General features: G+C 37.3%; 1 protein-coding gene across 1 annotated transcript in view; it reads left to right on the forward strand.

Moving 5' to 3' along the window:
- Positions 1-2,351: 2,351 nt before the first annotated feature.
- The window catches only part of PCGF5 (polycomb group ring finger 5), a 29,549-nt gene continuing 3,922 nt past the window's right edge, over positions 2,352-27,978 (forward strand). The window contains exons 1-8 of the mRNA XM_034062129.1: positions 2,352-2,388; positions 2,814-3,123; positions 15,211-15,307; positions 19,730-19,785; positions 19,909-19,968; positions 23,731-23,879; positions 25,132-25,230; positions 26,832-26,921. Of these exons, the coding sequence (XP_033918020.1) occupies positions 3,012-3,123; positions 15,211-15,307; positions 19,730-19,785; positions 19,909-19,968; positions 23,731-23,879; positions 25,132-25,230; positions 26,832-26,921 (663 nt within the window). The 5' untranslated portion in view covers positions 2,352-2,388; positions 2,814-3,011. The remainder of the gene's footprint in view (positions 2,389-2,813; positions 3,124-15,210; positions 15,308-19,729; positions 19,786-19,908; positions 19,969-23,730; positions 23,880-25,131; positions 25,231-26,831; positions 26,922-27,978) is intronic.

A 27,978-nucleotide genomic window follows, 5' to 3' on the forward strand; every position in this document is an offset into this window, starting at 1 on the left:
ACAGAGAACTGCTGAGTACGAGGTAGTCTGTCGGAAAGTCAGAAGTTTAAGAAACATGGAGAAGTGGGAGCAGCTGTATTTTCATCACTGAGTCAAGGCAAGGGCTGTAATCACCCTGTCATACCATGTTTGCTGTCTCTAATACATGATATATATTTATTCTGACTAGCTCAGTTTATTATGCTAATTGTTTCTCTCATAATATGAAAATGACTGCCTTGTTTGATTTAAACACTATTCCTCTGTACCTTTTAACTGCTGCAAGTAGATCAAAATGCTCACATCACTTATACAGTCGTATATTAAAAAAACCCGAACAACACTATTGTATGCTAGGAGTTAACTACCTCTGAAATAATAATTCATAAGTGTCTATTAACATAATATACTTCCTCATGATATAAAGTTAGGAGTATTTTATTTAAGGAAATTTATTACATTACTTTCTTCTGATAATGAATTGAGAGCTTCTGTATGGCTTCTTGTTTGCTCTCTGTGTTGTGTTCTTGAAAGGTGCCAAATGCCCTAACTTTCATCATGTTCAGTGAGAGTGAAGGGCACTCAGCATCTTATAAATACCGCTTGGTGCCAGCAGGACTAAGCTCTTACACTGTGAAGAGATGAGGCATGAATTTGTCATGTACCCTGTCACTTACCTGGCATGGGACTAATAGTCCTTAAAAGAAGGACTTCAGTATGGCTTGTGGGAATCTGTACCAGTGGTGTATGACTGAAGTGTCACAACTGCTGTGCAGTTATTACTGTATGGACTACACAGCATAATAAATGTTGTAGCTCTGTGTTTTTAATGTGCTTGAATAGAACATTGCGTATCCATTACTGTGTAAACATGAGCTATCTGATAAATTTGTTTAGAGATATTTTTTTCCCCCAGTAGGGACACTTGATAAACTCTGCTTTGAAATCTCACTTAGCACCCAGTTTATTTTTAAAACAAATCTTGCCATACACAGTCATTCTGAAACAGCCAGGAAAGCATCAGCAGTTGCTTATTTTAAATAATAACGCTGTATCATGCTTGGTCTACATTCAAGCGGGGCTGCTCTCATGCACCTTCTGAAAAATGTCAACTTCTGCTAAACTGACAGAATATGACTGCTAATTAAAATATGCCCAAGGCTGTCTACTTTCTCTGTTAGAGTTTTGTGTTCTCTAACCTTTGAGTCAGCAGTGTGTGCTTTATGGTAAAATAATGCAAACAATGGTTAACAACAGCAGACCGAAACCATCAAAACACAAGTTTTTGTCAAACTACATCACATGCAACTTTGAAAGAGTTTTATAAACTTCTGTTCATGTTGTGGGGAAAGAATCTCATCCAAGCTGAACATTCTCTCAGATAAAATTATGCATGTTCTGTTGAGTTACTCCATGTCAGGTTTATCACGTATTCCTTTGCCAGAGTTTGTAATGCACCTAACTCAGCCCTACAGTTGACCTGATGTAACTGGAGATCTATTGGAGGGTAAATATGCCAGAAGTAGGAATGGATGCAGGAACAGGCCTAAGTTACTAAAGGCTTCTGCTGTTGCAGCATATACCTGAGGATGAAAGGGAGACTGCACTGGAAGGCTGAGGCAAAATGAGTATTTATTTGAAATGCAGAGTGGAAAAGCAAAGACCTAACACAGTCACAGGTAATGCGAGGGTATTGCAACCAATACAGGAAATGCCTCCTTATATTTTTATTATTAAAAGGAGTGTAGAAGAAATTTTCTAGAAATAGTGTAATTGAAAAATATCACTAAGGCAGCTTTAGTTTCATGGATAATTTCCTGGTAATATGGTACATTTCTGGTAACAGGGGAGCAAGAAGCAGATGCACTGAACCACGGAGGCAGCATTCACTCGTGCTTCATGACTCCCTGGCTAGGCGGTCCCGGCTAGAGGGAAGCACATGTCTAACGTGTATAACTGTTTACAGGGTTTGGGCCTAACTTAGTCCAGGCGTTTGGTATTTCCTCTGGAGGGATGGAAATGGGTGTAAGTTTCTCCTTTAGGGACAGGAGCCGAAGTTAGCTTCAAGAGGTGATGTGCGGCCGGGCGCGGGCTGCGCGGCGGCCGTTCCGCCGCTTTACATCTGACCGACAGCAGCTCCGCTCGCACTGCTGCCTGCCCTCCCCTCGCACCCAACCCCTCCGCCCGCCCAGGTGCCGCTGAGGGGCTGCCGGTGGCTCCCGCCCCGGAGCGGCGCTGCGGGCCGTGGCGCAGCAGAGCTCGGCCGGGGAGCAGCGCCTGCGCGCCCGTCCCGCCCTGGGACCGGCCGCGGCAGCCTAGCGGGGAGGGCAGGAGGGAGGGCTCGGAGGGGGCGGGAGGCGCACGCCGTTTCCCTTTCTCTTTCGCTGGGCGGCCGCGGGGCTGCGCCAGGTACTGGGTGGGGGACAGGAGCTGCCGTAGGTACGGGGAGCGGGGGACTTGAGCCGGGGGAGAGCCCGGCCGCCGCCCTCTGCTGCCGGCTAGCTCCCGCGGCGCTGGGGCGGGGTGTGGGGGGTGAGGGCCCCGCCCCGCCGGGGCCCTCCGAGGCCTGCGGAGCGCGGCGCGGCTCGGCGGGGCCCGGTCTTGCTGGCCCGCAGCCCCTGCACCTGTCAGCGAGGCTGCTTGTCCCGCCGCCGGCCGGAGTCTGCCGCGGGCAGGGCGCTGTCGGGAGCTCTGCTGCCGGGCACCCCGCTGCTGTTATGTAAATAACAGCCGGGCTGCGTGCCCCTGCCAAGTTCACGGTGACTCGTGTCCTCTGGGGCATCGTCACTGTGCTGCCGGGTTCACGCCCCTCTGTATTTCCACGTGTGTTACAGGTAGGAAGATGACTCGCCTGGCACAGGAGCAGGAGTTATGAGCCATGTTCCTGTGAGACGTCCAGAATTAAGAGCAAATGCCTGGAGAAGTCCAGTTGCACAGAGCAACGCCACAGTTCTTGTGAACCGTGGGCATCGTCATCCCTCAGACTTGCTCCTCTGGTCCCGAGCACTCTGCCAGCATTTCCTACACCACGAATGGCTACTCAGAGGAAGCACTTGGTGAAAGATTTCAATCCTCATATCACCTGCTATATCTGTAAAGGCTATCTCATCAAGCCAACTACAGTAACTGAGTGCCTCCATACCTGTAAGTAGTACTTTGCAAAACATTCCCTCCTTCATAAGTGTTGCTTCCCTGAAGCGTTTAATATGCCCTTTATGCCAGTTTTTGTCTCCTTCTGAAGTGTTGCATGAAATGCCATGTAGTTTCTGATGGGTTTTCCAGATCATCCTTTCCAGATGCTGATCTGCCATCTGGGTCATCTTGAGGGTATGTCAACTCTGCTTAACACCTTGCAGAGTAAAAACACCCCTTTTCTTTCCCCCAAGCTAGTGGTGATTATGCTGGTTCTGGAAGGAAACATATATAACTGTGACCTGGCTGATCCCAAGTAAGATCATTAGGTTGGATGTGGTATTTTGATAATGTAACTAGGCTTTTAAAACTAGAGCTATGTATCTGTTGGCAGTGTGCATGATGGATACACCAGTTCAGTCAGTACTGGCTCACATCTCTCTGTAATTTGTTCATGGCATAATGCATAGAAATGCTTGAAAGTTGGCAAAATTTTTATTTAGGGAATAGATCTCTTCTAATTAAACTGACTTGGGAAAAAATAGGTTGTCTTATGTTCCTCATACTTCTAAAACATTGGTGTGTATGACATATTAAACATATGAATGCCCTATCACACTCAGGCTTACACAAGCTAAATCATTTTACTATTTTTTTAACATTCATTCTTGAGTAGAAGATAGTTTGCTTGGACCTCTTGAGAACTTCTCATCTTTCCAACTGAAATTTAAATTATTCTAAAAGAAGAATAAGGGGAGCTATATGTTTTCTGGTATCTTTACCATTTTTAAGCCATTAATAAATACCAGTTGAAAGCCTTGTGTTAGCATTTCCTGTCAGTTCTGTGCAGTGTTCTTGCAGTTGTTACTGTCTTCACTGTTAATTATTACATTATTGTGTTCTGTCCCTAGTATGTCAAGCACTAGAAAATTATAGCAATCGAAGCCATTGTGCAGCAGGAAAATGACATAGGTGCCATCCTGGAAACATGGTGGGATGACTCGCACAACTGGGGTGCTGCAATGGCTGGCTATAAACTCTTCAGAAGAGAAAAGGAAGGAGAGGTGGGGAAACGTGTGTGTTAGGGAGCATTTTGATTGTCAAAAGCTTAATGATGGTGACAATAGTGTTGAGTGTTTAGGGGTAAGAATCAGGGGGAAGTCCAAAAAGGCAGATATCATGGTGAGAGCCTGTTATATAGGCCACCCAACCTGGATGAAGAGGCAGATGAAATATTCCCAATGCAGTTGGGAGAAGTCTCACAGTAGCTGTCTCTTGCTCTCATGAGGGACTTCAACTTTGCAGATGTCTACTGGAAATACAGTACAGCAGAGACAAAACAGTCTAAGAGGTTCCTGAAGGGTGTGGAAGATAACTTCCTGACCCAGCTGGTGTGTGAGCCAACTAGGGAAGGCACCCAATGGACCTCTTGTTTGTGAACAGAAAAAGACTTGTGGGTGATGTAATGATGGGAGGTCATCTTGGGCATAGCAGTCACGATAGAGTTTTTGATTCTTAGAATGGCAAGGTAGCACAACTGCTACCTTTGACTTTCAGCAGGCAGACTTTGGCCTATTTGGGAGCCTGGTTGACAAGAGTCCTTTGGGAGCCAGACTTAAAGGGGAAAGGAGTCTGGGAAGGACTTCCTGAACATTCTTCAAGAAGGAAATCTTAAAGATACAGGAGAAGGCTGTCCCCATGTGCCATAAATCAGACTGTGGGGGAAGAAGACTGGGATGGCTGAACTGAGAGCTTTGGCTGGAACTCAGGAAAAAAAGGAGAGTTTATGACCTTTGGAAGAAGAGGCAGGCAACTTGGGATGACAACGAGGATGTTGTGAGGTTATTCAGGTTGAAAATTGGAAGGCCCAAAACCCAACCAGAATTTAATCTGGCTACTTCTGTAAAAGACAACTTATCTATAAATACATTGGCAAGAAAAGGAGGGCTAAGGACAATCTCCATTCTTTATTTGATGTAGTGGGAAACATGCAGCAAAGGATGAGGAAAAATCTGAGGTGCTTAATGCCTTCTTTGTCTCAGTCTTTAACAGTAAGACCTGTTGTTCTCTAGGTAGCCAGCCCCTGAGCTGGAAGACAGGAATGGGGAGCAGAATGAAACCTCCATAATCCAAGAGGAAAATTTAAGTCACCTGCTATATCTTTTAGACACACACATGTCTATGGGTTTGGATGGTATCCACCCAAAGGTACTGAGGGAGCTGGCGGAAGTGCTTACCATGCTATTTCCGTTTATCAGCAGCCTTGGCTAACTGGGGAGGTCCCAGTTGACTGAAGTTAGCAAATGTGATGCCCATCTACAAGGACAGTTGGAAGGAGGGTCTGGGGAACTGCAGGCCTGTCAGTCTGACCTCAGTGCCAGGGAGGGTTGTGGGGCATCATTATCTTGAGTGCCATCACATGGCACATAAAGGACAACCAGGTGATCAGGCCCAGTCAGCATGGGTTTATGAAAGACAGGTCCTGCCCGACCAACCTGATCTTCTGGGACTAGGTGACCTCCGTAGTGGATGAGGGAAAGGCTGGGCATGTTTTCTACCTAGATTTTAGTAAAGTCTTTGGCACCATTTCCCACAGCATTCTCTTGGAGAAACTGGCTGCTCATGACTTGGATGGGTATACTTTTCACTGGGTAAAAAACTGTCTGGGCGGCCAAGTCCAAAGAGTGGTGGACCTATATCCAGTTGGTTCCAGGTCTCAAGTGGTGTTCCCTGGGGCTCTGTATTGAGGCCAGCTCTGTTTAGTATCTTTATCGATGATATGGATGAGGGCATCAAGTGCATCCTCAGTAAGTTAGCACATGACACCAAGTTGAGCCTGGAGTGTTGTTATGCTGGAAGGTAGGAAAGTTCTACAGAGGGATCTGGACAGGCTGGATCAATGATCTGAGGCTAATTCTGTGTGGCCTCAGTGCCAGGTCCTGCCAGGAGCTGGTTGTCAGCCAGCTGAACATGAGCCAGCAGTGTGCCCAGGTGGCCAAGAAGGCCAACAGCATCCTGGCCCATATCAGAAATAGTGTAGCTAAGTATTACTGTGTGTTTCATGGTATTATTCTTCTGGTTTGGGTTACTTGGTAAAATAATTTAAGTTCTGGAGGAGAAAAGGTAAGCAAAGTGTCCCTATAAGAACTTGAAATAAAACAGGAGGGAGAGAGGTATATTACCTATTATTGCATTATCTTTCCCTTCAAAGAAAATGGAAAAATTCCAGCATTTGCTACTTTTTTTTATGGTTAAAGTTAATGAACAGTAGTAACTTTTAAAAGGTTGGGGTGAGAGGAAAAAAGTTGCATTAGAAATTAGCTCAAACTTAGTAAAAAATAGGTTTTTTTATGGTATCTTTCTGTTTAGATAATTTATATGTGTATTTAATTTCGCTGCCATTATGAAACAGTGTAAGGAGGAGCTTTTTGGTTTTTTTTTGTCAGCAGCATCTGTTTCTTTTGTTCACTTGTAGATCATGAGCTCTTCACTGAGACAGCTCTGCTACTGCCTACTCCCCAGATTAGCACACGTGAATTTTACAGAGCTGCCATATAGTTGCACAGGTCTCCTCACAGAAAAGATGCCACGTGTTTTGGTTGTTAAGTAAAACTGCAGGAAAGGAGGTGAAGTTTCTTTAAAGCAAAGTTAAGTTGACAAAATACAAAGCTTACAAAGATGGAAAGAAAAATGAAAAACTTAAAGAGTGGTGATATGGAAGTCTTATGTTTGTAGAGTAAAAGGTGATCTGTATGTGGCAGTATTCAGGAAGATACTCTGATAAATTACTTTACACATTGGCTTTTAGAAAATATTTAAGCATTTTTGGTTGGTTGGAGGTTTTTTTCATTTGGTTGGTTGGGTTTTTTTTTATGTACAGGTATGGTCCTTCAGTCATATCCAAATAGTTACCACAAAATGCAATGATTTTAACAATCCTTTAATATTTGTCTTGTACTACTAATTGTGGTAATTCAAAACAGTGTTGCACAGATGATCAAAATCTGCAGATATTAATAGTTTAAGAAGCAACATGAATTCATTAGATATTGTGAATACAACGTATTTCTCTTGACAAGATGAAAAGCCTTGAAGTATTGACCTAGATGTTCTCCAGTGATTGTACAGGAACTAATGTGATCAGTAGTAACTAAATAAGTGATTAATTCACATCATCAGTTTTGCTGAAAAATGTTAAGTAGCAAAGTTCTGCTCTGAGGAATATGTTCCTTTTGAATAAGAGATGTTTCTGTTGGGTTTTTGGAAATGTTGGATAGACAAGTCCACCATTCATTTACTGGGGAGAATAAGCACAACTTGGGAATCACCCAAATTTTCCTGTCTCTGTTGCGAAGAAAATGCTTGTATTACAGCAAAATAGTTAATTATTCTGCAAATTCAGCAATTTGTTTCTTGTTTGCCATTTGCAATAGAATGGTTTTGTCTTAAGGACCGAGACCTTTTTTCCTAGTCTGTTACACAGTTGTCAAGGATGTTCAAGAACTACTGGTTGAAGCAGGCTAGATGTGAGCTAAAGAGTATGTCCCATCCTGTCTCCCGAGTCACTCCATTGTTTAGTATAGTCTGCGCTTACAAAACTTGGAAAATAAACTTTCCTCAGGAATGTTCTTTAGTGTCCTAAAAAATATCAGACTGTTTACACAGTCTTAGAAGTGTTGTTTGGAAGGGACACGTGGAGGTTGTCTAGGCCAACTTCATGCATGAGGCAGGTTAGTTGCCAACACTACACAACACTGTGCCAGGTAAAGCTATGTCTCTGTATAGCTGAGTTGTCAGTTTCCAAGTGTGGAGACTTTGTAGCCTCTCTCAATAACCGTGCTACACTATTTACCCATTGGAGAAGTTCTGAATGTCCTACCAAACAACTTCTCACCATTTCTCCTTGTGGTACTCTTTACCACTACCAAGGAGAGCTGCGCTCTATCGCTCCTGTGACTGCTGTTCAAGTGGTATAGGTTGTGGTTAGTTTACCTACTAGCCTCAACCATGGTTTGCTTTTGGTAAATTGATCTTGCCTGTTCCCGATTAGGTTTTTGTCTCTCATGTGGTTGCAATCTGATTCCAAGGGACATCATGTGAGTGGTCATCTTTCCAGGGAGTTAGGGGAGACTGTTTAGCTATGGTTACCTGGTCATCCTTCCCATCTTTCTTAAAGGTGTATGTAACACACTACCCTTTTCCAGTCATCAGACACCTCCCATTATTACCATGATTATCATGATAAACTTTCAGCTTAGTGAATCCTACCTGGCTTATAGTATGAATACATCCACCTTCCTATATAATCTCTTCCTAAGTTTTTCCCCTCATTCATTAATTACTAGACTCACATGTTGTCGGAACTTCCTCTCACTGAAAGGCAAGCTGCTATCTGCAGCTGTATTCATCACCAGTTTTTTCCTGTTTATGAACAGCAGATCAAGTGTTGCATTACTCCTAGTTAGTTTCTCTAGAATTTGTCTTAAGAAATCATCAACTGATGCAGTCTAGGAACTTTGAGAAATGTCATTCCATGCAGGAAAATGACCAGAGCTGTAATATCAAATCAATAATCAAATAAGCAGAGAATTTTTTCAGATTTTTGCTAAAAAACTTATGCTCTCACCAAAAGATCTCAAAAGAACTATACTGGAGCAAAACTTCCCACCCTCAGACAGACAAGCTGATCTGCTTTCATACTCCTCCTCCTGCAGAAGCTTCAGTCAATGGCATGTCACAGATCTTAAAGGTTATCAGATATGTCTTATTCTGAAATCGAAGATTTCAATCCAGAAAGTGTTTTTTGATCACCATGTACTGAAATTTTCTCTCCTTTTTAACAGAAGGGAATCCAGTCTTTCTCTGGTAATTGTAATTAACAGAGGAGTGAGTAGTCTCACATATATATTTTATGAAAAGGGTGGTTAAGTATATTAAAAGTTTTCTGTCCTGTTTTGATGCAGACTCTTTCCCTAAAAGTGCTTTTAAGCAGGTTTAAAGTAGCTAATTAAATACTTCACTAAACATAGCAAATACGTGTGCCATCACTGATATGGATTTGATGTTCCAGTACCTATGCGTATCCTGTGCCCCTCCTTTGCTCACTGGATTAAAGAGTGACTTTGAGAGACGGGATCCTTGAAAGAACTCAAAGGATGAATTCTAACAAAGAATTTGTGCCACAATTAACTAATTAAACTTTCTCATGTAAAATATTTTGGTTTAAAAATGCAATATGAATTTTTATGAATGACATGTAATACAAAGTTTTTCTTGTTGAACAATGTGTGTAGATAGACATAAGGTACGTATTTTTTTTGTTTGCACAAGATGACAGCACAGCTGATTACAAAGGTCTAAAAGATTGTGTGAGCCAGGTATCTATGTACTAGCAAAAATGGTATTGTGAACTATGCTATGGTTGCCAGCCAGTTAGCATATGTCATGCTGTAGTAAATCACCTTTTAAGTGAGTTTATCTTTTACTGTGACTCATCTAAAGTGTCATAGTACAACCATGAAATCCAGGTCCTTATTTCACTGGCATGTGTAGCACATACATTGTTGTTGTTGCGCGTTTTTTCCCCAAAAAGTGGTGAATTAAATATATCTGTAATTAAATTGTATTTAAAGACTCCCTTTTTCCCTACCCTTTTCACCTAATACTTGGACCTCATCCCGTTCTCTGAAACTTCAGTGGTAAGACTTTGAAAAATGTTCAGTGTTTTATATTGAGAATGACAGAGGATGATTATACCTATCATATCTGAAAATGCTGATTGATGATCATACTCCTACTAGGAGTATTATGTATCAGTTCATTATTCTTGAGTGCTAGAATTTATGTATGTTTTTTACTTTCACATTGCTATCAGTAAATCACGTTTAGTTTTGACAGGCAAATCCTCATAGCACCATAGCTTTACATGAGAAAAAGCAAAAGTTGTTTTAGATTGCTGCAGTACTGATTTAACAGTTTCAAGGTTTTTTTCACTGTATAAGATTATCTCATCTTTTGAGCTGGCTGTGCAAAGACTTGTTACCTATCTGTAAGTTTTCTGGGTAGGGAATACATCCATGTAGGACCGGCTGAGGATTCTTGCTTCCTTATGATGTTTTGTCTGTGTATGTTCTATTTAAAGACCTCTCTTAACTAGAGATTAAACTCTTCATTAATTATTAGTCACTTTTTTGAACCATGCATGGCTTCCAAGGGTGCCATCTTCTCTCAAAAAAAGTTACAAGAAGAGCATGTATAAGGAGAGCATGTATATTCAGATTGAGGAACTCAGTTTATTTCCACAGATTGGTTTATATTAGAAATATTAATTAAAATATTAGTTAGAAATATTTCTTCAAGTAACATTACCATGGATTTTAGCAGGCTTTATGTTTGGCAGCATTTAGTATTCGGAAGGTTTTGGGGAGTCAAGTCATCTGACTTCAAATAAGTGTGTCTGTCCTGTGGCATAGATTTCTGCTGAACAGTAACAGTTTCAAATTTCATACACTAAATTAAAGCCATAGCTCAGGTAGGTCCTATTTATCTTTACTTTGAAAATCAAAAAGCCTAGCAAAGCCAAATTTAAAATACCTGTACCATGCAAGTCAGTCCTTTTCAAAGCAGTCAGATCAGTGTCTCTCATTGACAGTCTATGAGAACTTCTCTTACGTGTATGGAACAGAAATTCCAAGAGCAAGTGAAGGGAATTAAATTCTCTTCAAAGAATTTTAGGCATAGCTTCCTTAAAACACAGAGAAGTGCTTTTGGAAGGAGGCTAGTACTGATTGCTTACAGAAAGAAACCTCTCGGGTACTGATAAGAAGCTACTGGTAATCCTTTTGAAAAAATTTTGTGCTAACCCTCTCAGAGTCTTCATTGGTAAAAATTTCCCAACTAAGATTAGTAGTTAGTCTTATCAACTCCCAAATTAATATTGACCAATACCAATTGCATTTATACTATTTTTCCATTTCTTTTATTTTTATAATTCTATTAAAATTGGTGTCAGATTAGAAAGACTGACCCAATAAAGATGCTGCTGTTTATACCAGACAAGATGTTTACAACAGAAAGAAAATTAAATACCAACCCTTCCTTTATTATAGGAGTTAGCAGAAGAGGAACTTTATGTCCCTTGCAGCTCTCCTTTGAAAAAGGGTTATCCCTAAACACAGTTTCTATGAAGTCAAGTCAGAGCATACTAAATCCTTTTGTTACTAACCTCAGCGACTTTCAGATGAATTTCCATATGGCCATTATTCACAACTGTATTAGACTTCACAATTTCATCATCATACTAGCTTCCCAGACCTTTTCCGTTATAGTCTTTAATCTGAGATTCTCCAACTAATGGTATTTCTGAGATAGCAGATGATTCTTAACCTTGTGGTTCGCATCAGTATTGTCATCACCCATCACTAATCTGTACTCTTTCTCCTGATAGAAGTAGTGTATCGTCTCCACCTTCAGCACAATATAGAGACCAGGATTATGAGATACCAAATGCTACAGTTGAAGAGCTCAAGTGTCAATAGCATATTTTACAGATTCCTTGAGAAGCTTGAGCAGAATATAGTTATTTACATTCTCACTAAAGTAATTCAGGAAGTGCTTATTCTAGGACTCTCAGACTTTTGCTATATCTGACATCAGATTGAATAGGTTAATCTTATTTTGTCCTTTGGTTTACTTCACACCGATCTAGTATCTCTACATTTAATTGCTTTAATTTTCTCTACTTCAATACTGTAGAAGAATCACACCCTAAAAATGTCCTGGGTTTGTTTTGTCTTTGTTTTGTTTTTTTTTTTTTTTTAATAAGTAGAAAGAAGAGATCTTCATTAATGAATGGGAAAGGTAAAATTTTTAACAATGTTAACTACTCCCGTTTTCAACAATGTTAACTACTTCCATTCATAGCAATATTTAAAGAGCCTGGTTTTGGTCACATTGTCTGCTATTTTGATCTCTCTGTCATGTGTTTAGAGTAGGACCTTTTACTCACTTCGGCTCACTTTTCACTTCTCAAGAAAAGCAATATAAATTAATGGCATGATACTATGATGGCCTGTTTTGGAAAGAGAAGTTCACTTCATCATAGCTTTCTCATGAACACTGTATCTGAATTTCATATTAGTTAGTGTTATTGGCTGTTGGGTTTTGTTGAATTCAAGGATATGGCATGCTCTTGATTTAGATGGAGGCTTTTTTTTTTTTTGGACAATCTTCAGGACTACTGTTACTATCAAAAAAGTAAAGGTACCATAATTAGAGTTCGGAGATAAGCAAGGGCACTTTTGGAGAATATTACAATATGTTGTTTGACCAGTTAATCAAATACTATCTGACCACTTGAATAGTGTTGGTGACTCTTTGCAAGTAACTCAGGTCTGGACACCTTTAGGGTTTCTATTTGTTATTTAGTACATGTTTTTACACAGCATTATGTCTTATAAAAATGCCTGTTCAAAAAGTATAACTTTGAGGAAGTGATGCTGCTTCCTCACCTGTGACTCAGACACTTTTGAGACTTCCTTGCTGAGCATGCACCCTGTTATCTAGATAAAGGTGAGAGGGCTTTTTGTTTATTACATGTTAGTATGCAACACCATTTCCTCTCCAATGCTTTGTGCCTGAAATGAAGGTACACACTGTTACCTTTGAGGGTGCTGGAACTTGTGTTTAGGATATTCATTTAAAGGAAGCACTGCAGAGCAGATTGGTGATACCCTTTGATGATCAATGTCGTGTTCTTATCCATTTACTCTAAAATCCTTAGGAAAACAAACCATTTTAAGATAAAGTGGAAAAAAAAAGTTGTGGTATCTAAAGCAAACAACACACTAAAAATGTCTGTAATAGATTCAGATAAAAAAATGAAAAAAAAAAAATCCCACATCTGTTTAATCTTGGCACAGCTCATTGAAATCAGAAAGCTCTAACCCTTAATCAGCTAGTGCATTAATTTAAGAAAAGAGAACAGTAATTGATACTGTTGGAGAAGTGACTTTTGTATACGATTTACTTCCGTGACTCTTACCTAATATATCATAGAATCATAAAATAGTTAGGGTTGGAAAGGACCTTAAGATCATCCTGTTCCAATCCCCCTGCCATGTGCAGATGCTACATCTTCAGGAAAACTCTCAGCTGAGAATCTTCATATCTTTTAAATTTCAAGGGTAACTTAAATTATTTTCAGTTGTAGAGGAAATTCATTATCATATTAGTGAGGAGAGATTATAGAAATCTTTGCTACATGTATTTTTTTAAGTTATCTGGACTTGTGCTTTAATTTAAGCATGTTCTGAAGTGCTTCTTTGGGCTGGCATCGGAGTTTCTATATGGGTGATGAAATTCTTTATATTCTGTAAGTGTAGTAGCAAAATGTTCAGTTTTAGGAGTATTAGTTATAAAAAATATATGGAAAAAAGGAACAAACAATGTAGGTATGGAACATCACATTTGCTGCTCTGTACTAGACTTCTTACCCTGTGGAAGTGTTAGGGAATGCATGTGAAAAAAATCAGTTAAGTCTAGTATTTTAACAAATTATAAAAGACCTGTGATATAGGAAGAGTTCTGTAATTACAGGTTCTTACATTTGTGTGACAGTGCTAAATACCTCACAATTTGAGGTCAGGAAAAAAAATAACTCATGTCCTGAGGGTTGAATACCACTCTCACAGCATCAGCATCCTCGGCTGTTCTGGAGTCCCTATGTGCAGAGGATCGCAATGCGCCCCACTTAGTGGGATTCTTTGGCAGGACTCGGGAGCTTCCTGAGTTTTTTTTACCAGATCATCGGAAATCTGCCCTGCATCGAGCTTTACTAGAACCATTTAGGTTGGGGAAGGTGCCAAGAGCCAGCCAGAGAGCTCGGAAATCTGTCCACCTTAAAGGGAAAAGTTCATGTAATTTCAGCCAAACCTATGAAGTTAACATCCTTAAGTTCATGTTTTAAAGCAGTTGGAAAAAACGTCTGCACAGAGATTTAATGTGTGTGTATTATCAGTGTCAGCTGAGTTGCAGTAACTCTTCTGAGAAAATATAAATGCAAGCTTTGCTTATTAGGTGACATTTGTTAGAGGAATTTCAAGATTCCTTAAAGATTTTCATATAACTAGGATTTACCAGCTTGTTTAGAGGTACTCTTAGTTCATTAGGTAATTGATGAAAGAAATTACAGTGTTTCAGCAGAAAACATACTGTAATTGCAGCAGTCCATTTATTTTTTCAGTCCATTTACTGATGAATTTGCAGTTCTCAGTTCAGCTTAAGTGAAGTAATAATAAACAAAGGATGGAGTTTATCTCCATGCAGAATGTATAATAGCAGGCATATTTGTTCTCGTCAGCTTGGCTTCTATTTTTTTATTAATGGCAGTAAAGTTATCAGTCTGCAATTAATCATTTAGAAACAACAGAAGTGTAGCACCTTGTTTGGTTTAATTTCAGTTTATTGGATTTTAAATTCACGTTGATGTTTTGGGTTTGTTTATACCTCCCATGGTTATGATCCTGATTTTTCATTGCAAGATTCAATTATTAAATGTTCCCTGTAAGTTCTATCAGAGCTTTTGAAGGGGCTATGTCAAAAGGGAAACATAGCTGCTTTGAACCTGTGTACAATTTCCGTGAGCCTTTGTCTTACAGTGAGTATTTACAACAGTATTTTTAGCTGCCAGCAACACCGCTGGAAAGAAAACAATGTGCATAAGTCATTCTCAAATCATCTGAAGTGATGGTTGGCTTTGCTGGTCGAGAGCAACCCTGCATGCACTTTCTCAGAACCTGCTCTTTGCATGTGCTATATGGTATGGGGTTTGCATTTTATGATGGTGGGAGAATTTTAAGTAGTAAAAATCTTGCATACTTTGAAGCAGCACTTGTTTAACCTGTGCTGCTGAACTCAGTGTGTTGGCCGAGCAGAACTAGCTATAGCTTTGAGGAAGAAGTGGATAGAATACATACCTTATTTGCTTTAAAATAATACTCTGATTCATGAAGTAGTTAGCTGGTATCATTAGGTCATGCTCAAGCAATATTCAGATCTTAGACTAAGTTAGTTTTGCCTTTTTTTTCTTCTGTCCCTCAGTTTGTAAGACTTGCATCGTTCAACACTTTGAAGACAGCAATGACTGCCCCAGGTGTGGCAACCAAGTGCATGAGACTAATCCACTAGAAATGTTAAGGTAAGATGACATTGCACAGCATTTGCTGAAATGGAAGAATAAAAAATAAAAAATAATCTTAATATCTTTACCCTGAAAGGAAATTATTTTTTTTTTGCTTCTTTGTATAATACATATATCAACTGTTCTTGGCCATAGATACTATCAATTTCTTATCTCCCAGTAAAAGGTAAATTAACTTTTCAGATAAAATAAAAGGAGGAAAGATAATGGAAAGATGCAGAAAGACTGGGTGTAGTGTACAAGTTTAATTTAATTTTATTATTTAATTATTTAATGCCTCTAATAAATAAACCAGATAACTTTTATTCTTTACATGAAATTAAGTTCTAGAATTTATTTTTCAACTAATTTAGGGTATTCCAAACTGTGTGCAGTTTTTTTTAATTCGTAAAGCAATATAGAAAATGAATCATAGAAATAACTAAATGCTTTCCAGGGTGTAGACCTACCAATCTGAACTGAAATCTGCTGCCAGATTAATGGAAAGACACACATGAAAGAAAATTCTGACACCAAGAGTACCTTTTCTTGAGAGTTTGTATTTTTTATGTCACAATAACACACTTTGTTTTAAACAATTATTTTTCTTGAAATTCTGGATTTTCTTTTAGCCATTTTATATTGAAACAAAGGTGGTAACCTTGCTACAAGTATAGTACAGAGAAACTGAGAAATGTTATAGGTGGAAGAACTAAATGTTTTCCTAAAACAATGAAGCTTCTCCCTGCCCTCACTCCCAACAGTCCCTCCCCCTCCCTTGATTTTATTAGTTTGTAATACTGTTGGAAACTTAGAAAGAAATATTCTTACAATCAATGTCACAATAAATATTTACATATTGTGTTTGCTACAATTTATCATACTTTACTTTTTGACTGATATGTGTGTGCACAGCAATTCCCATACTTAGTTATGTACCGAGAGGGTAGGTGAGAGAGATTAAATACAGCAACTTTAAAGGGTGTTATTAGCTTAAGTCTTTATCATCTGAATATTTTTTAGAACAGTAGGGCTAAAAGGGTTTATGTAGATGTTTACCTTAAGCACTATTCTGATCTGTCAGTGTCTGAGGTGCTGGGTCAGCTGTAATAGAAGTTTCTATATAGAGTGCGTAAGACTGAAAACAAAAGCGTTTTAGAAATATTTCTTTTATTCTGGTAAGACCATTTCATAGTACCTGAAAAATGCATTTTCTGAAGCCTCTAATAGATGTTTGCTAAATTAATACCACACTCTAAGCAGGAAATGATAGAAAGGTGAGAAAAGTTGAGACCACAAGCCAGAAATGTGAGAAGAGCTATTTTCTCTGCAGTTATTTCCTGAAACTCCTTTTAGAGTCACGGTGTTTATTTGCCAACTAACTGCATATAGCAAGGTGTTTGGTTGTATTTTATGAAACAGTTTTCAACATTTGCTAAGCTAATAATCAGAAAAGCACATGAACAGTATAATGGAATTATCTTTTTTGGATGTTGCTTGCCTAACTTAATACATGTCTTACACTCTGAATGTAGAGGCCAGCCCCATCATTGCTCAAGAATGCAGTCATTTTCTGAGAAATGGCATTGAACACTCTAGATAGTATTTTTAACTGAGATCTTTCAGATAAACTGTATAAACTACTTTATAAACTCAGTTCTGAATAACTTCATAACTATGTGAGGTTTTTAGATGTATCTTTTAGTTGGCAGCACTCAGGACTGTTGAAACAATAAGCCAAAGTCTGAAATCCAACATTGAGCTCCAAAATAAAAATCTAGGAAAAGTGCTAAATTCTAGAATTCCCCTTCCTGATTTAGCAGAATTCTGAATCATCAGTATTCACTAGGGTCTTCAGTGGTCTGCCATGAAGGCAGGCTGCATTTTTCCATTGCACTTGGAATGCAGGTTTTCTTGAGTGATAGTCTTCATTTGCTTCACTTCAGATAATTGACAATTATCAGGGAATGGCTTTGATCTTATAACAACTCATTCAGTATTATAGAAGAGGTGAAAAAGAGAGGTTTGGAGGTTGGAAGATGTGAGGGTACAAAGAAGCATGTCTAAAACGTTAATGTTCCTGTTTCGGCATTAACAGGAAGTATCATACTAAATGACTGAGACCATGTTTGGAGTTATTTCAAGTAGTTGCATTTTGGAATGGGTTTGATGCAAGTCACAGAAATACAGATCTTTTTTTTAGAGTCCTTATAGGAGTGGATAATAGGTACACTGTAAAGATGCATGTGAAATTAAGAATCTTCTTATAATTTCCTATTATTTTCCCCTATACTTTGAGTTTTCCTGTACTTAAAAATCAGATAAGTGGGTTTTTTCCCTAAGTTTTTAAAGTATTGGTTAGTAGTATTGTTTCATAAGGACAAATAGCTCTTTTTGTTTAGTTTTGGAAGAAGATGAAGTTATTGACTATAGCACATCAAGCTAGCTGCTAGCATTGTAGATTTGTTAAGTATAGTGGTTTTCTTCCTATGTTAGCATTACTAGAGACTTTTGATTTGGGCCATTGAAGACAAATTTGAAAGTGCTAAAAGGGAATTTTAAAAATAAATGTAGAAAAAACAGCATGTATTATGCCATCTTGAGGAATAGTTAGTGGGTTTTTTAATTAAATTAGTGTTGTTCTTATTTCTTTTCTCTTAATGAATAAGTTATTAAGATCAGAGCTTTCTTACAGTGTGAAATTAATCCCATTTGCAAGACAGGTTGTCAGTGCTCTATTGCAGAAACTTCATATAAAGCAGTACCCTCTAGTTGTATTAGATGTTGATAAGAGCTGCTAGAAGAGATAACATACTGTTTGGAAAGCTAGACCTATATTGTTGTCTATCAGAAACTGAGTGTGCAGACATCCCATGGTTTTGGTTCCCTTTTTACCTGTGACAAATTACTCCCTATGCTTCTTTGTTTTAGGGGACGCCTGTTTCACTTGCTGAAGATTTTTTATTTTTATTTTTATTTTTTTGGGTACTTATAAGAAGAAGCAATTAGAAATGCATTGTTTGTAGCTTAAACATTAATATTCTTATGGTATGACTGTCTTTATGAACTAACAGATAACACAGGAAACTAGTCTCAGAACAAGGTAACTGGGTAGTAAGTCCCATTGTAACCTTTCAATTACAAAAGCAAATTCTGTAAAGAAGGAGAACCTGGACTGCTTGTATATTTGGTATAAGAAGAGAACTGTTGTCTGCTAAAATGGCTTTTAGGCATTCCTCAGCAATAAAATCATTCAGTCTTCCTACTTTGCATTGCCAGTGAACAAAAGCTAGAGAACAGTCATATGTTTTTTAACAGGCAAATAGTGTATTATTGATAACATCTATACATACATATCTGTATATATACAAACGTGTGCATAGATATCTCATTGCTGAGATAAAAATGAAGGGAATCAAAAATATAACTAAGTCAACTATTGTATTGTAGCTTCTGACTGTGCATCAAAATACTAAATTTCTCTGGCCATATTGCTTAGTACTTGGTTTTGTCCTGCGTTTTTGTTTAGGCTGTGGACAGTGGGAGTTACTGTTCACAAGAGAAGATGAAGAGGGCAGAGGAGAGAAATGAGAAAGAGTAAGACAGAAGAAACCAGGTGATAAGTGAGACAAGGAGAGGAAGTGGAACTAGAAAGCGGATGATAAATTAAAAGGATAGGAGAGTTGGTAAAATTCAGAGAAAAGGGAAGCAAAATATTTTAGCTTCAGCAACAAAGCAAAATGCACTATGTCCTCTGGAAGGGACTGTAATAGCTGTTTCTAGCACTAATATCAGGGTAACAGAGGACATGCCTGTGCTGCGTACTGTTGTCTGGTAGACAAATTCATGGCAGATTTAAATAGTTTAAATGAATTATGTTGGGCACTGAGAACTGTCTAGCCAGAGCAGCATGGATGCTCTATGGTCTTCTTTCTCCTGCCAAGACTGGTTTGTCTGTGTTGTAATGAGGAGGGAATAGTCTGTTCAGTTTTTCATAACAGCCTTATTACCAAAGCACTTGAACACTTAATATGATCATGGAGTTTACAGTTTTCATGCTTATTACTCATGATCTGGACCTTAAAATTACATACATTTTTTCCAGTTTGTTCCTTTTAGTAACACAATTGTTTGCATGCAACAAAAATTAAAATAATGAAAACTTTAGAGTATAATGTTTTTGGGGGGTTGGGGTTTTTTGTCTTTATACATTAAAAAATAAATTCCTTGGTTAATTCTAAAACAAATCCATTCAGGAGGTGGTTGAGATAAGTGGTTGAGATGTTGTCTCTCAAGCTAAAATCAGCTGATTTTTTCAGGATACATTATTTAAGAGAAATATGCAATTTTATTATTCAAAAGTTTTTGTTATTTAATGTCTGAAAATATATAGAATGTTAGTTTCTACTTAATATGAAATGTATTTTTTCCCTTTAAAAGGCTGGATAACACCTTAGAGGAAATTATATTTAAGCTGGTGCCTGGACTTCGGGAACGTAAGTTTTTTGTTTGTTTTTGGGCTACCTGTTTGGGTTGATGGAGGGCATATGGTCAATTCTAGTGATATACCTGTAGTATTGATTTAAAAATTCACATGACTGTTCTTTGATGTTAACTAGAGGAACTGCAGCGGGAGATCGAATTTTGGAAGAAAAATAAACCTCAAGAAAATGGGCAAGGTGATGATTTTTTTTTTTCTCTCATCTGTTAAGTAACATTGATGATTAAGCCCTGTTTCTTTAAACAGTTACACATGTACATTGTTTTTACTGAATTCTAAAGATACTACAGAAACTTGTAACAAATCTTCATAAACGTAACCTGGGCCTTCATGTACTGCTGCTTATCTATTAACTACTTGTTTTACAAACATTACCTGTTTTACCACTATTTTCATTGCATTTCCCTAAGCTCTCACTTTCCACACTCATTTTCCACTTGAATTCTTAATTTTCTTAATACAGCAAGATGCAGAACTACTTGAGTTTTTTACAGATTATTTTCTGTTACTGACTTTGACCAGCTGTTAAGTAGGAGGTTGTCAAGAATTAGTTATGACAAGTAGTAAAACAGCTTTCCACACATGCTAAACAATTGTTTTATATAGATTCCAAAATGCTTTTTTTTATAATCTTTTTTCCTTTTTTTTTATTATTTTTTGGTAGTTCACCTATGTACTTCTGGAGCTGATTATCAAGGTGCTAAGTGAGGACTTCACTCAACTGGTTTTATGTCTGTTTAATTTGACATTAGGATTTTGATACCATAGTCTATTTGGTTCAGACATTTTAAAGAACTTTTAAAAGGTTCTGCTAAGCTAAAGAAATAGCTATTTTTAGTAAAGTATCATTGTCAAGTAAATGTCTTGCAATACTCTTCTGTATTCAATTGTTTATAATATCTTCTTTTCAACTTAATAACTTTTCATTTTCTTTCTCACTACAAATCTGTTGATTTGTATTGGCATCCATTATAAGGGACAAGGTTCTTTTCTCTGTTATATAATTAAATGAAGAACTGCAGGACAGTTTATGTGATATTTTTTTAGTTTACTACAACATAGTGTATACCTATTCATTTTTAAAAAATACTTAGAAAATATTTTTATGAAATATAGACATTTTTTGACTGTTTAGAAAAGTATTTCTGCTATATATATAAATAGAAAAGTATATAATTTTCAGATTTGTAGAATGTGACTTCCTTATTCTTCTTGTTTACCTTTCTCCCATAATTTGATGGCAAACCTAATGGCAATCAGTTACTAAGTGGTGAATCAGAAGGCGGCTCTAACTCTCAAAATACACTTTTAAGTAGCTACAGATGTATCCAGCTCTGTTAGTGACTGTATCCTTGGGCTATGGAAATTTGGCTCTGCCAACCATTCAAAAGTCATGAGACAAATTATGAGCATTTAAACTATTTTCTGCCATAAACAAGCATTTAGAATCTTGCCTGAGAATAGATTATTTGGAGAGAATAATTTCAGGAAGACAAGACTGTTTCAGTTGTCAATACCATGCCCTGCAATCCTATAGTCAGTCTAGTTCAAAAGAATCTGCAGGTCACAGTGCAGTTCCCAACCTTAGCATCCAGGATCTGTAAAATAATTGCAGGGCATAAAATTACATCTCAAAAGAAAAAAACCCTCAGACAACAGCATATCTCAGGCATTGGTGACTCCACTAGGAGACCGGTTACCAGAGAGAATTGATGGGTGATGATAGTAAACACACTGCGATTCAGAGAAGAAAAATCTCTATTGGGCCGCTCCAGTCTGAACTGGAAAAAGAAGAGGGCAAACAGCTTTACGTTGAGTCACTCTGGCAAACAGTTTTACATTAAATTTTGAGGTAAAGAACAGGAAACAGACAAGTTTCCAAGTTTGCAAGAAAGGTGAGATTGAAAAATGAGACACCAGTTTACTCCTTACAGAAAGAGAGGGTGGGGGTGGGGGTTTGTTTTGTTCTGCCTTCTGTTCTTGGCTTGATGTTTTTGACTTGGAAATCACCAAGTCCATTTTGGTGAGATCCAAACTTCTCATTTTCTTGGGTTTTTTTTTGGTTTGTTTTCTTTCTTTTAAATCATATTGAATTCTAATAACATGCCTCTAAAAGACCATCACATTGATTCCTGGAGGCTGCCTGTACAAACATCATTAATTCTAATGTCTACAGGGATTTTTTTAGTAAGTAGGCTGGTGCCATTTATGTGGAGGAGCATTTGAATTTCTGTTAGAACACTTTGAAAGATGAGATCTTTTTTGTGAGCATACCTGTGTCTGGAATGATTTTGTGATTGGATATGTGCTAGTTTCCCTAGCTTTCTACTTTCTCTACAACTTTCTGTAGTTGCTTTCCCTTTCAAGACATTTTAAATTGCGTAACTAAATCTTCCTCTGTTACTCAGCACTGTGATAACTGTTTAAAGTTGTGGATGCGTTTGCATTGCCGAAGGATCTGTGAATCATAGGCAGACTCCCAAGATAAATGCCTGTGGCAGGTAGATTGTGCCTGATTGATTAAAAGAGTTTCTGGACTCTCACAAAAAGGAAAAAAATATATATCTATAGTTCAATACTGTAAATTCTGTTCATAGCAAGATGATAGGAAGAAAATGTATATATGATACATATTCAACTAAGTCTGTCAATAGCTACTAGGGACATGTGGACAAATCTTTTCTAGTTATAAAATACTTCAAAATTATATGCAAGGAAAGTAATAAACATAGCTTAAATCTCATCTTGAATATGTAAGTTAAACAAAATGAACTAATCACTGTGTCTAGGAACTTAGGCATGGCTTGGTACTTGTTAAAGTTTTCATTCTATCTTCTCATTCGAATTCTTCTAAATAACTTTAAAAGTTCGTGGTAAATGTGAAAAAAAAAAAAAAAAACACCAGGATCTGATCTGGAAGGTTTTCAGAAAATGCAAAAGTAGCTTATTCAAGTTACTTGTGATAATGTTTTATTCCCACAGAGAGCAGCCTCTGTATTAAATCAAGATAAATAAGTTGGGGATACAGAAAACCACAAACATATTTAGTAGGGTTATTGTATACTGTATTCCAAATCTGTAAAAATTACTCTATTTTATGGCTCATTTTATGGTTATTACTTACATGTATCGCAGCTTTATCTAGCTGTATGAGCTAGTCTCAGCATTCAACTGTACTAAACCTTTGAAAACTGTAGGAGATAGCATTTTGCTAGAGTTAGATTTCTAAACCAGGAATCAACAGAGCAGGTAACAGCATCAGCAAAGAGAGATAACATGGTATGTATATGTGATTACATAGGCTACGTGTGCCCTGCTCAAACTCCTAAGGGGGAGTAAGTATGTGTTTGACTAGTTAGAAAATCCTTCTGGAGAAGGACACTTGGAGTTCTTACAAAAACATTACCTAGCTGGGTCAAAAGTGGATGAAATTTAAGCTTTGTCTTCTTTAGCTAACTTAACATTTCAGTCTCTGCTGGGTTATTGTGGCAGACAGGAAATATGAGTTGATTGCCCATGTTATTTTGATATACAAGTATCGGGATTAGTTATTCCACTGTATATTTAAAAGCATTATTTTTTGGCAGTGTACTGCTTCGCCATAGAGTAGGTTGAATGATTTTGATGCATGCTCAGCTGTGGGATTTTAATCACTGGACAGAAACAGAAGTCGACAGCAATAACCATTAGTGGTCCGTGAGCCTAATAATTTTCTGTCACAGAAATCTGTTGTTTCATTTTCTATTAATTTCAATACTAAAACTGTTTTCAGAGATTTGTGAATTGGTAGATTTAAGAATGCACTGAATTAAAATTTTGTGAAGTTAATCTGAAGAAAAAAATATGCACTTGAAAATGAAGTATTGCTTTAAATATGTTTATTGCTACTATGACTTTTCATTGTCTTACACTTAAATAATATGATCTTCGTATTTTACAGATGAAAGCCCAAAAGCTGATAAACCCAAAGTAGACGAGGAGTGTGATGAAAATGAAGAAGATAAAGACTACCACAGGAGTGACCCACAGATTGCTATCTGCCTCGACTGTTTACGAAACAATGGGCAATCAGGAGATAATGTTGTCAAAGTGAGTGGTAAAGATAATCTGTGCTGTTGTTGTTGCAGAATAGCACCTTGCAGGAACCAAATAATTTTATAACCTTTAATAAGACACCTTAATGTGGTGATCTGTCTCCACCTCCTCACTTATTTAGTCCTTTTGTTTGAAACATTTCAATGCATCTGGGAATTTTGCAAAAAAATACAACTCCATACAGAAATCCATCTGTGACCATGGATTAGTTTGTCTTTATATGAAGTATAGTTTTGTAGTTTATAGCCTTGATGGTATATAACTGCATTGCACAACTGATTACAGCATACCACAGATATACTTTAAAAGCTAGCTGTAGGGGAGTTGCCTCACACTTTCAGGACTGCTCTCTTCCCATGCCAGCATGAAGCTGCTTTACATATATGTTGTGCACTGAATGACTGGGATCTGGATCTTTTGTGCCCATGGGCAGGTCACTTCCATCTGTAAAATGTGTAAAGTAATACCTGCTAACTGCTGTTTTAAGAATTAGGGGTGTTTTGTCTCTATTCAGGAAGGGAAGATTACCTAATGGTATTAAATCTAAAAGAAAGTGTTTAGAAATCCTCTTAGATTTTGATAAAATATTATTAAATTACAAAGACAAGAATTATAAAAGATATTTAAAATTTGTCTAATAAAACACTACTTACATTTTCTGTGCACTATGTTACATGTATAATTTTGAAAGTTCTTAGTAAGAAGGTTTTGATTCAGCAAGAAAACATACATACATGTTGTCACCATGTTTATGCTAAATAGTAAGAAATCTGTATCTCCATTGCCATGCAGGAGTCTTAGGTTTCCAGCTCTCCTGTTGAATCAAAGCTGATAGGCTCTCTCAGAATTGTAGCTTCCCTGTATTTCACCTAGATTATTTGAGGATGTTTTTACTTCCTTTTTCTCTCAAGGACTAAAGAAATTCTAAGAAATGTCACATCTGTTTGACCCCCAGCGTTACTAACACAGATGGAATATTTGAGTTCTCTCTTTTGGTGGTTTTGGTGGGGTGGTATGTTGGTTTTTGTTTTTTTTTTTCCTCCCTTCTGTATTTTTTGGATGGGTCAAATGAGTTTGTCATCTTGTACATTTTGCAAAAAAGTGAAGAAAAATGAACCTCTGGTGCCAATATGAATTAGAGGAGAGCGCAGTAAAATTGGTTCCTGGTTGAAGAAAATATCTATTACAGCTGTTCTTGCAGTAAAACTTCTAACATGTTTTTTCTGTTTTGTTGCTGTTGCTTTAGGGTTTAATGAAGAAATTTATCCGCTGTTCCACTCGAGTGACCGTGGGAACTATCAAAAAGTTTCTCAGCTTAAAATTAAAACTTCCAAGTTCTTATGAGGTACATTTGAAAGAATGATGCTTATATTTTTATTTCCCTGCAAAGTATTAAGGTTTTATGAAACTTTATCATATTTGAAATGGAACATATTGAGAAATATTTCTTTCAGCCCAGTCACCAAGTACTTTTCAATATTCCAAGTTACATTTTCTGCCCTTAAATGAGAAGTGATCATTTTATCACAGTGACTGAAGTTTCTAGTTAGTGAGCTCATACAGTTCTAGTAAACTCAATTTGTTGCTCACCTGTGAAGGAACACATGCATTAGGTATTGATATTTTTCTGCAAAAAAAAAATGCCTTCTCTTTCCATGTGGCTAATGAAAAAGTCACTTAATACAGTTTTGGGCTAGTAGCTATTGGGGAAAAGGAGAGCTCAATTAGACATACACCAAACTACTCTGCAATTTATCTTTAGGTATAAGAAACTATCCAACAATTACAAAGAAATGAGGAATAACAGCATTTTAATTTTTCTAAATGCACAGACTTTTTTGCACCTTCTCTGGAATTTGATGGAGAGAGGATCATGCACTTTGCATGAGTGATTTGATTTTGGCCAAGGCTGTTCCCTGGGGGGACGTCTTAACATGGTTGAAGTTGTAATGCATGGTGGAACTGGGAAGTGTGTGACTCCTGCCTCTGCAGGGATACAGGAATTTTGACTTAAGTGCAATTTCTTCAGCCAGTTCTTTCTACGACTGTACAAACTACAGGCTGTTTTTAGCAAAAATGGCAGCCTCCCAGCTTTGATCAGAGATAGGGCTGAGTTGAGTCAGGTGCACAGATTATTGGAGAGCTGTATGCAGGAGTCCGTCAGATTCATGACATGATGATCAGCCATTTTGCTGTTATTTGGTTTTGTTAGTTATATTAATTTAATCTGTCTTTGGCACCATTGTGGCTATGGTGTTACATAGTATCAGCTTACTTAAACATTTTGACCTTTTTTTTTCTTTTTTCCTCTAAAAACCAGAAAAGCATTACGGCCACAGTAATGAAAGAATTGTCAAATATTTTCAGTGGAGGGTAAAAGTAAGATGCTATAATACAGTAATATGCTACAATACAATAATGCTATAAAACTGTTACTTTCCACAGTAAGATCCTTACTTTTATTTTTCTTTTGCCTTCAGTTAATGAAGAGTAATGTTTTTATACTCAGAAGTGTATTTTCTTTGTAATTTATAGTTATTTTTAAATTACTTTTTTAAATTGCCTTTTTTAATGAAAATTACAGTAATTCTGTAGATATTTGGTTATGAAGGTGTTGACATATCAAGAAGGCCTTCAACATACAGCACAAGGCTTTCTCTAGAGATACTGTGTAGTATTGCTAAATATAGGGAGTGTTTATCTACTTGTGATTTCCTATGTAGTTTAGCAGACTTCCTTCTATTGACACTTTAATTGAAAACTTAGAAGTGAAAATAAAGTGAATTACTAGTGTACAAAATAGCATATTGTCAGTATGTTATATTTATCCAGGGTTGATACGCATGTTCAATGGAATTATTGTATAATGATACTCACTTAGGAGTTCATTTAGGCATTAAAATTTTGTGTCCCTGTGTCTTACTGTTTGTTCTGTTGTATTTTAAGCTGGATGTACTATGCAATGGAGAAATCATGGGGAAGGATCATACTATGGAATTCATCTATATGACAAGATGGAGACTAAGAGGCGAAAACGTAAATGCTGTTACATTATTAAATGATGTTTTGGTATATTTATTATAGAAAGTATACATGCTTTCACAGCTTGGTCCAAAATATATTCTGTGACCCTTCAAAAATCCTTATTTAAAAATGCTTTTTTTTTGGATCCAGTTTTCTGGATTTCTTTTGTTAAACCCTATTGCAGCACATATACTGTGTGGATTCTGAAGCTTAAACATAGCAGGTATACTATAGAGGGGATCAAGTTTACATCGAAGTTATGCTCAGAGTTTTAGGTCAGGTATCTGAAAACCCGAGAACTTTTCTTTTTCTGCATTTGAATTTGCGTTTAGTGACCTTTTGAGTTTGGGGAATACTAATCCCCAGTAGTTGGGGAATCTGTATCCAGCAGTTATTTATTAAGAATCTCAGTCAGTAAACTGAAAGTGACACTGAAATGTTATTGGTGAAATCTAATTTTTTGTTACTCTTTCTGTTAATACTAATAGTTTAGATATGCTGTGTAACACTAACATACAGGTAACACAGCTGAATGGGTTTTCCTTGCTCCATGTGTATATTTTAGAATATTTCCGTTAATAAGAGACATTTCTTTCAGATCTGATATTCCATGTGATTTAGTGGCACTTATATTGCCTTGCTAATTTATTTATTTTTTGTTAGAAGTCATATCCCCATTTCTTTTCTTTGTTTTATACATTTGTTTGTGTTGTTTATTGCTTTGAAGTATATGCAGATTTGTTGTCTGTCTCTACCATGGAGGTTATATTGGAGTGCAACTTCGGTTGGGCACTTAACATATATATCTGTAGAATATTCCAAACTTTCTGGATTTTTTTTAAGCTTCCTAGTACTCAAAATAAAAAGCATTGGGGCACAGACAGAAAAGACAGAGGATTGAGCGCATTGTGGAGTTAACAGTTCACAAATTTCTTAAAGTTTTACTTTAATCTGGAGGAGGGCAGATAGATTTTGATAGGAATTAAGGGAGTTAATATATATAGGCAAGTATTCATTAAATCTGAAAGGAATACTGCACTGAAATTTGATGATTGCTGAAACCCCAATT

The sequence above is a fragment of the Melopsittacus undulatus genome, chromosome 4 (genome assembly GCF_012275295.1).
Source record: "Melopsittacus undulatus isolate bMelUnd1 chromosome 4, bMelUnd1.mat.Z, whole genome shotgun sequence".
Lineage (NCBI taxonomy): Eukaryota > Metazoa > Chordata > Aves > Psittaciformes > Psittaculidae > Melopsittacus > Melopsittacus undulatus.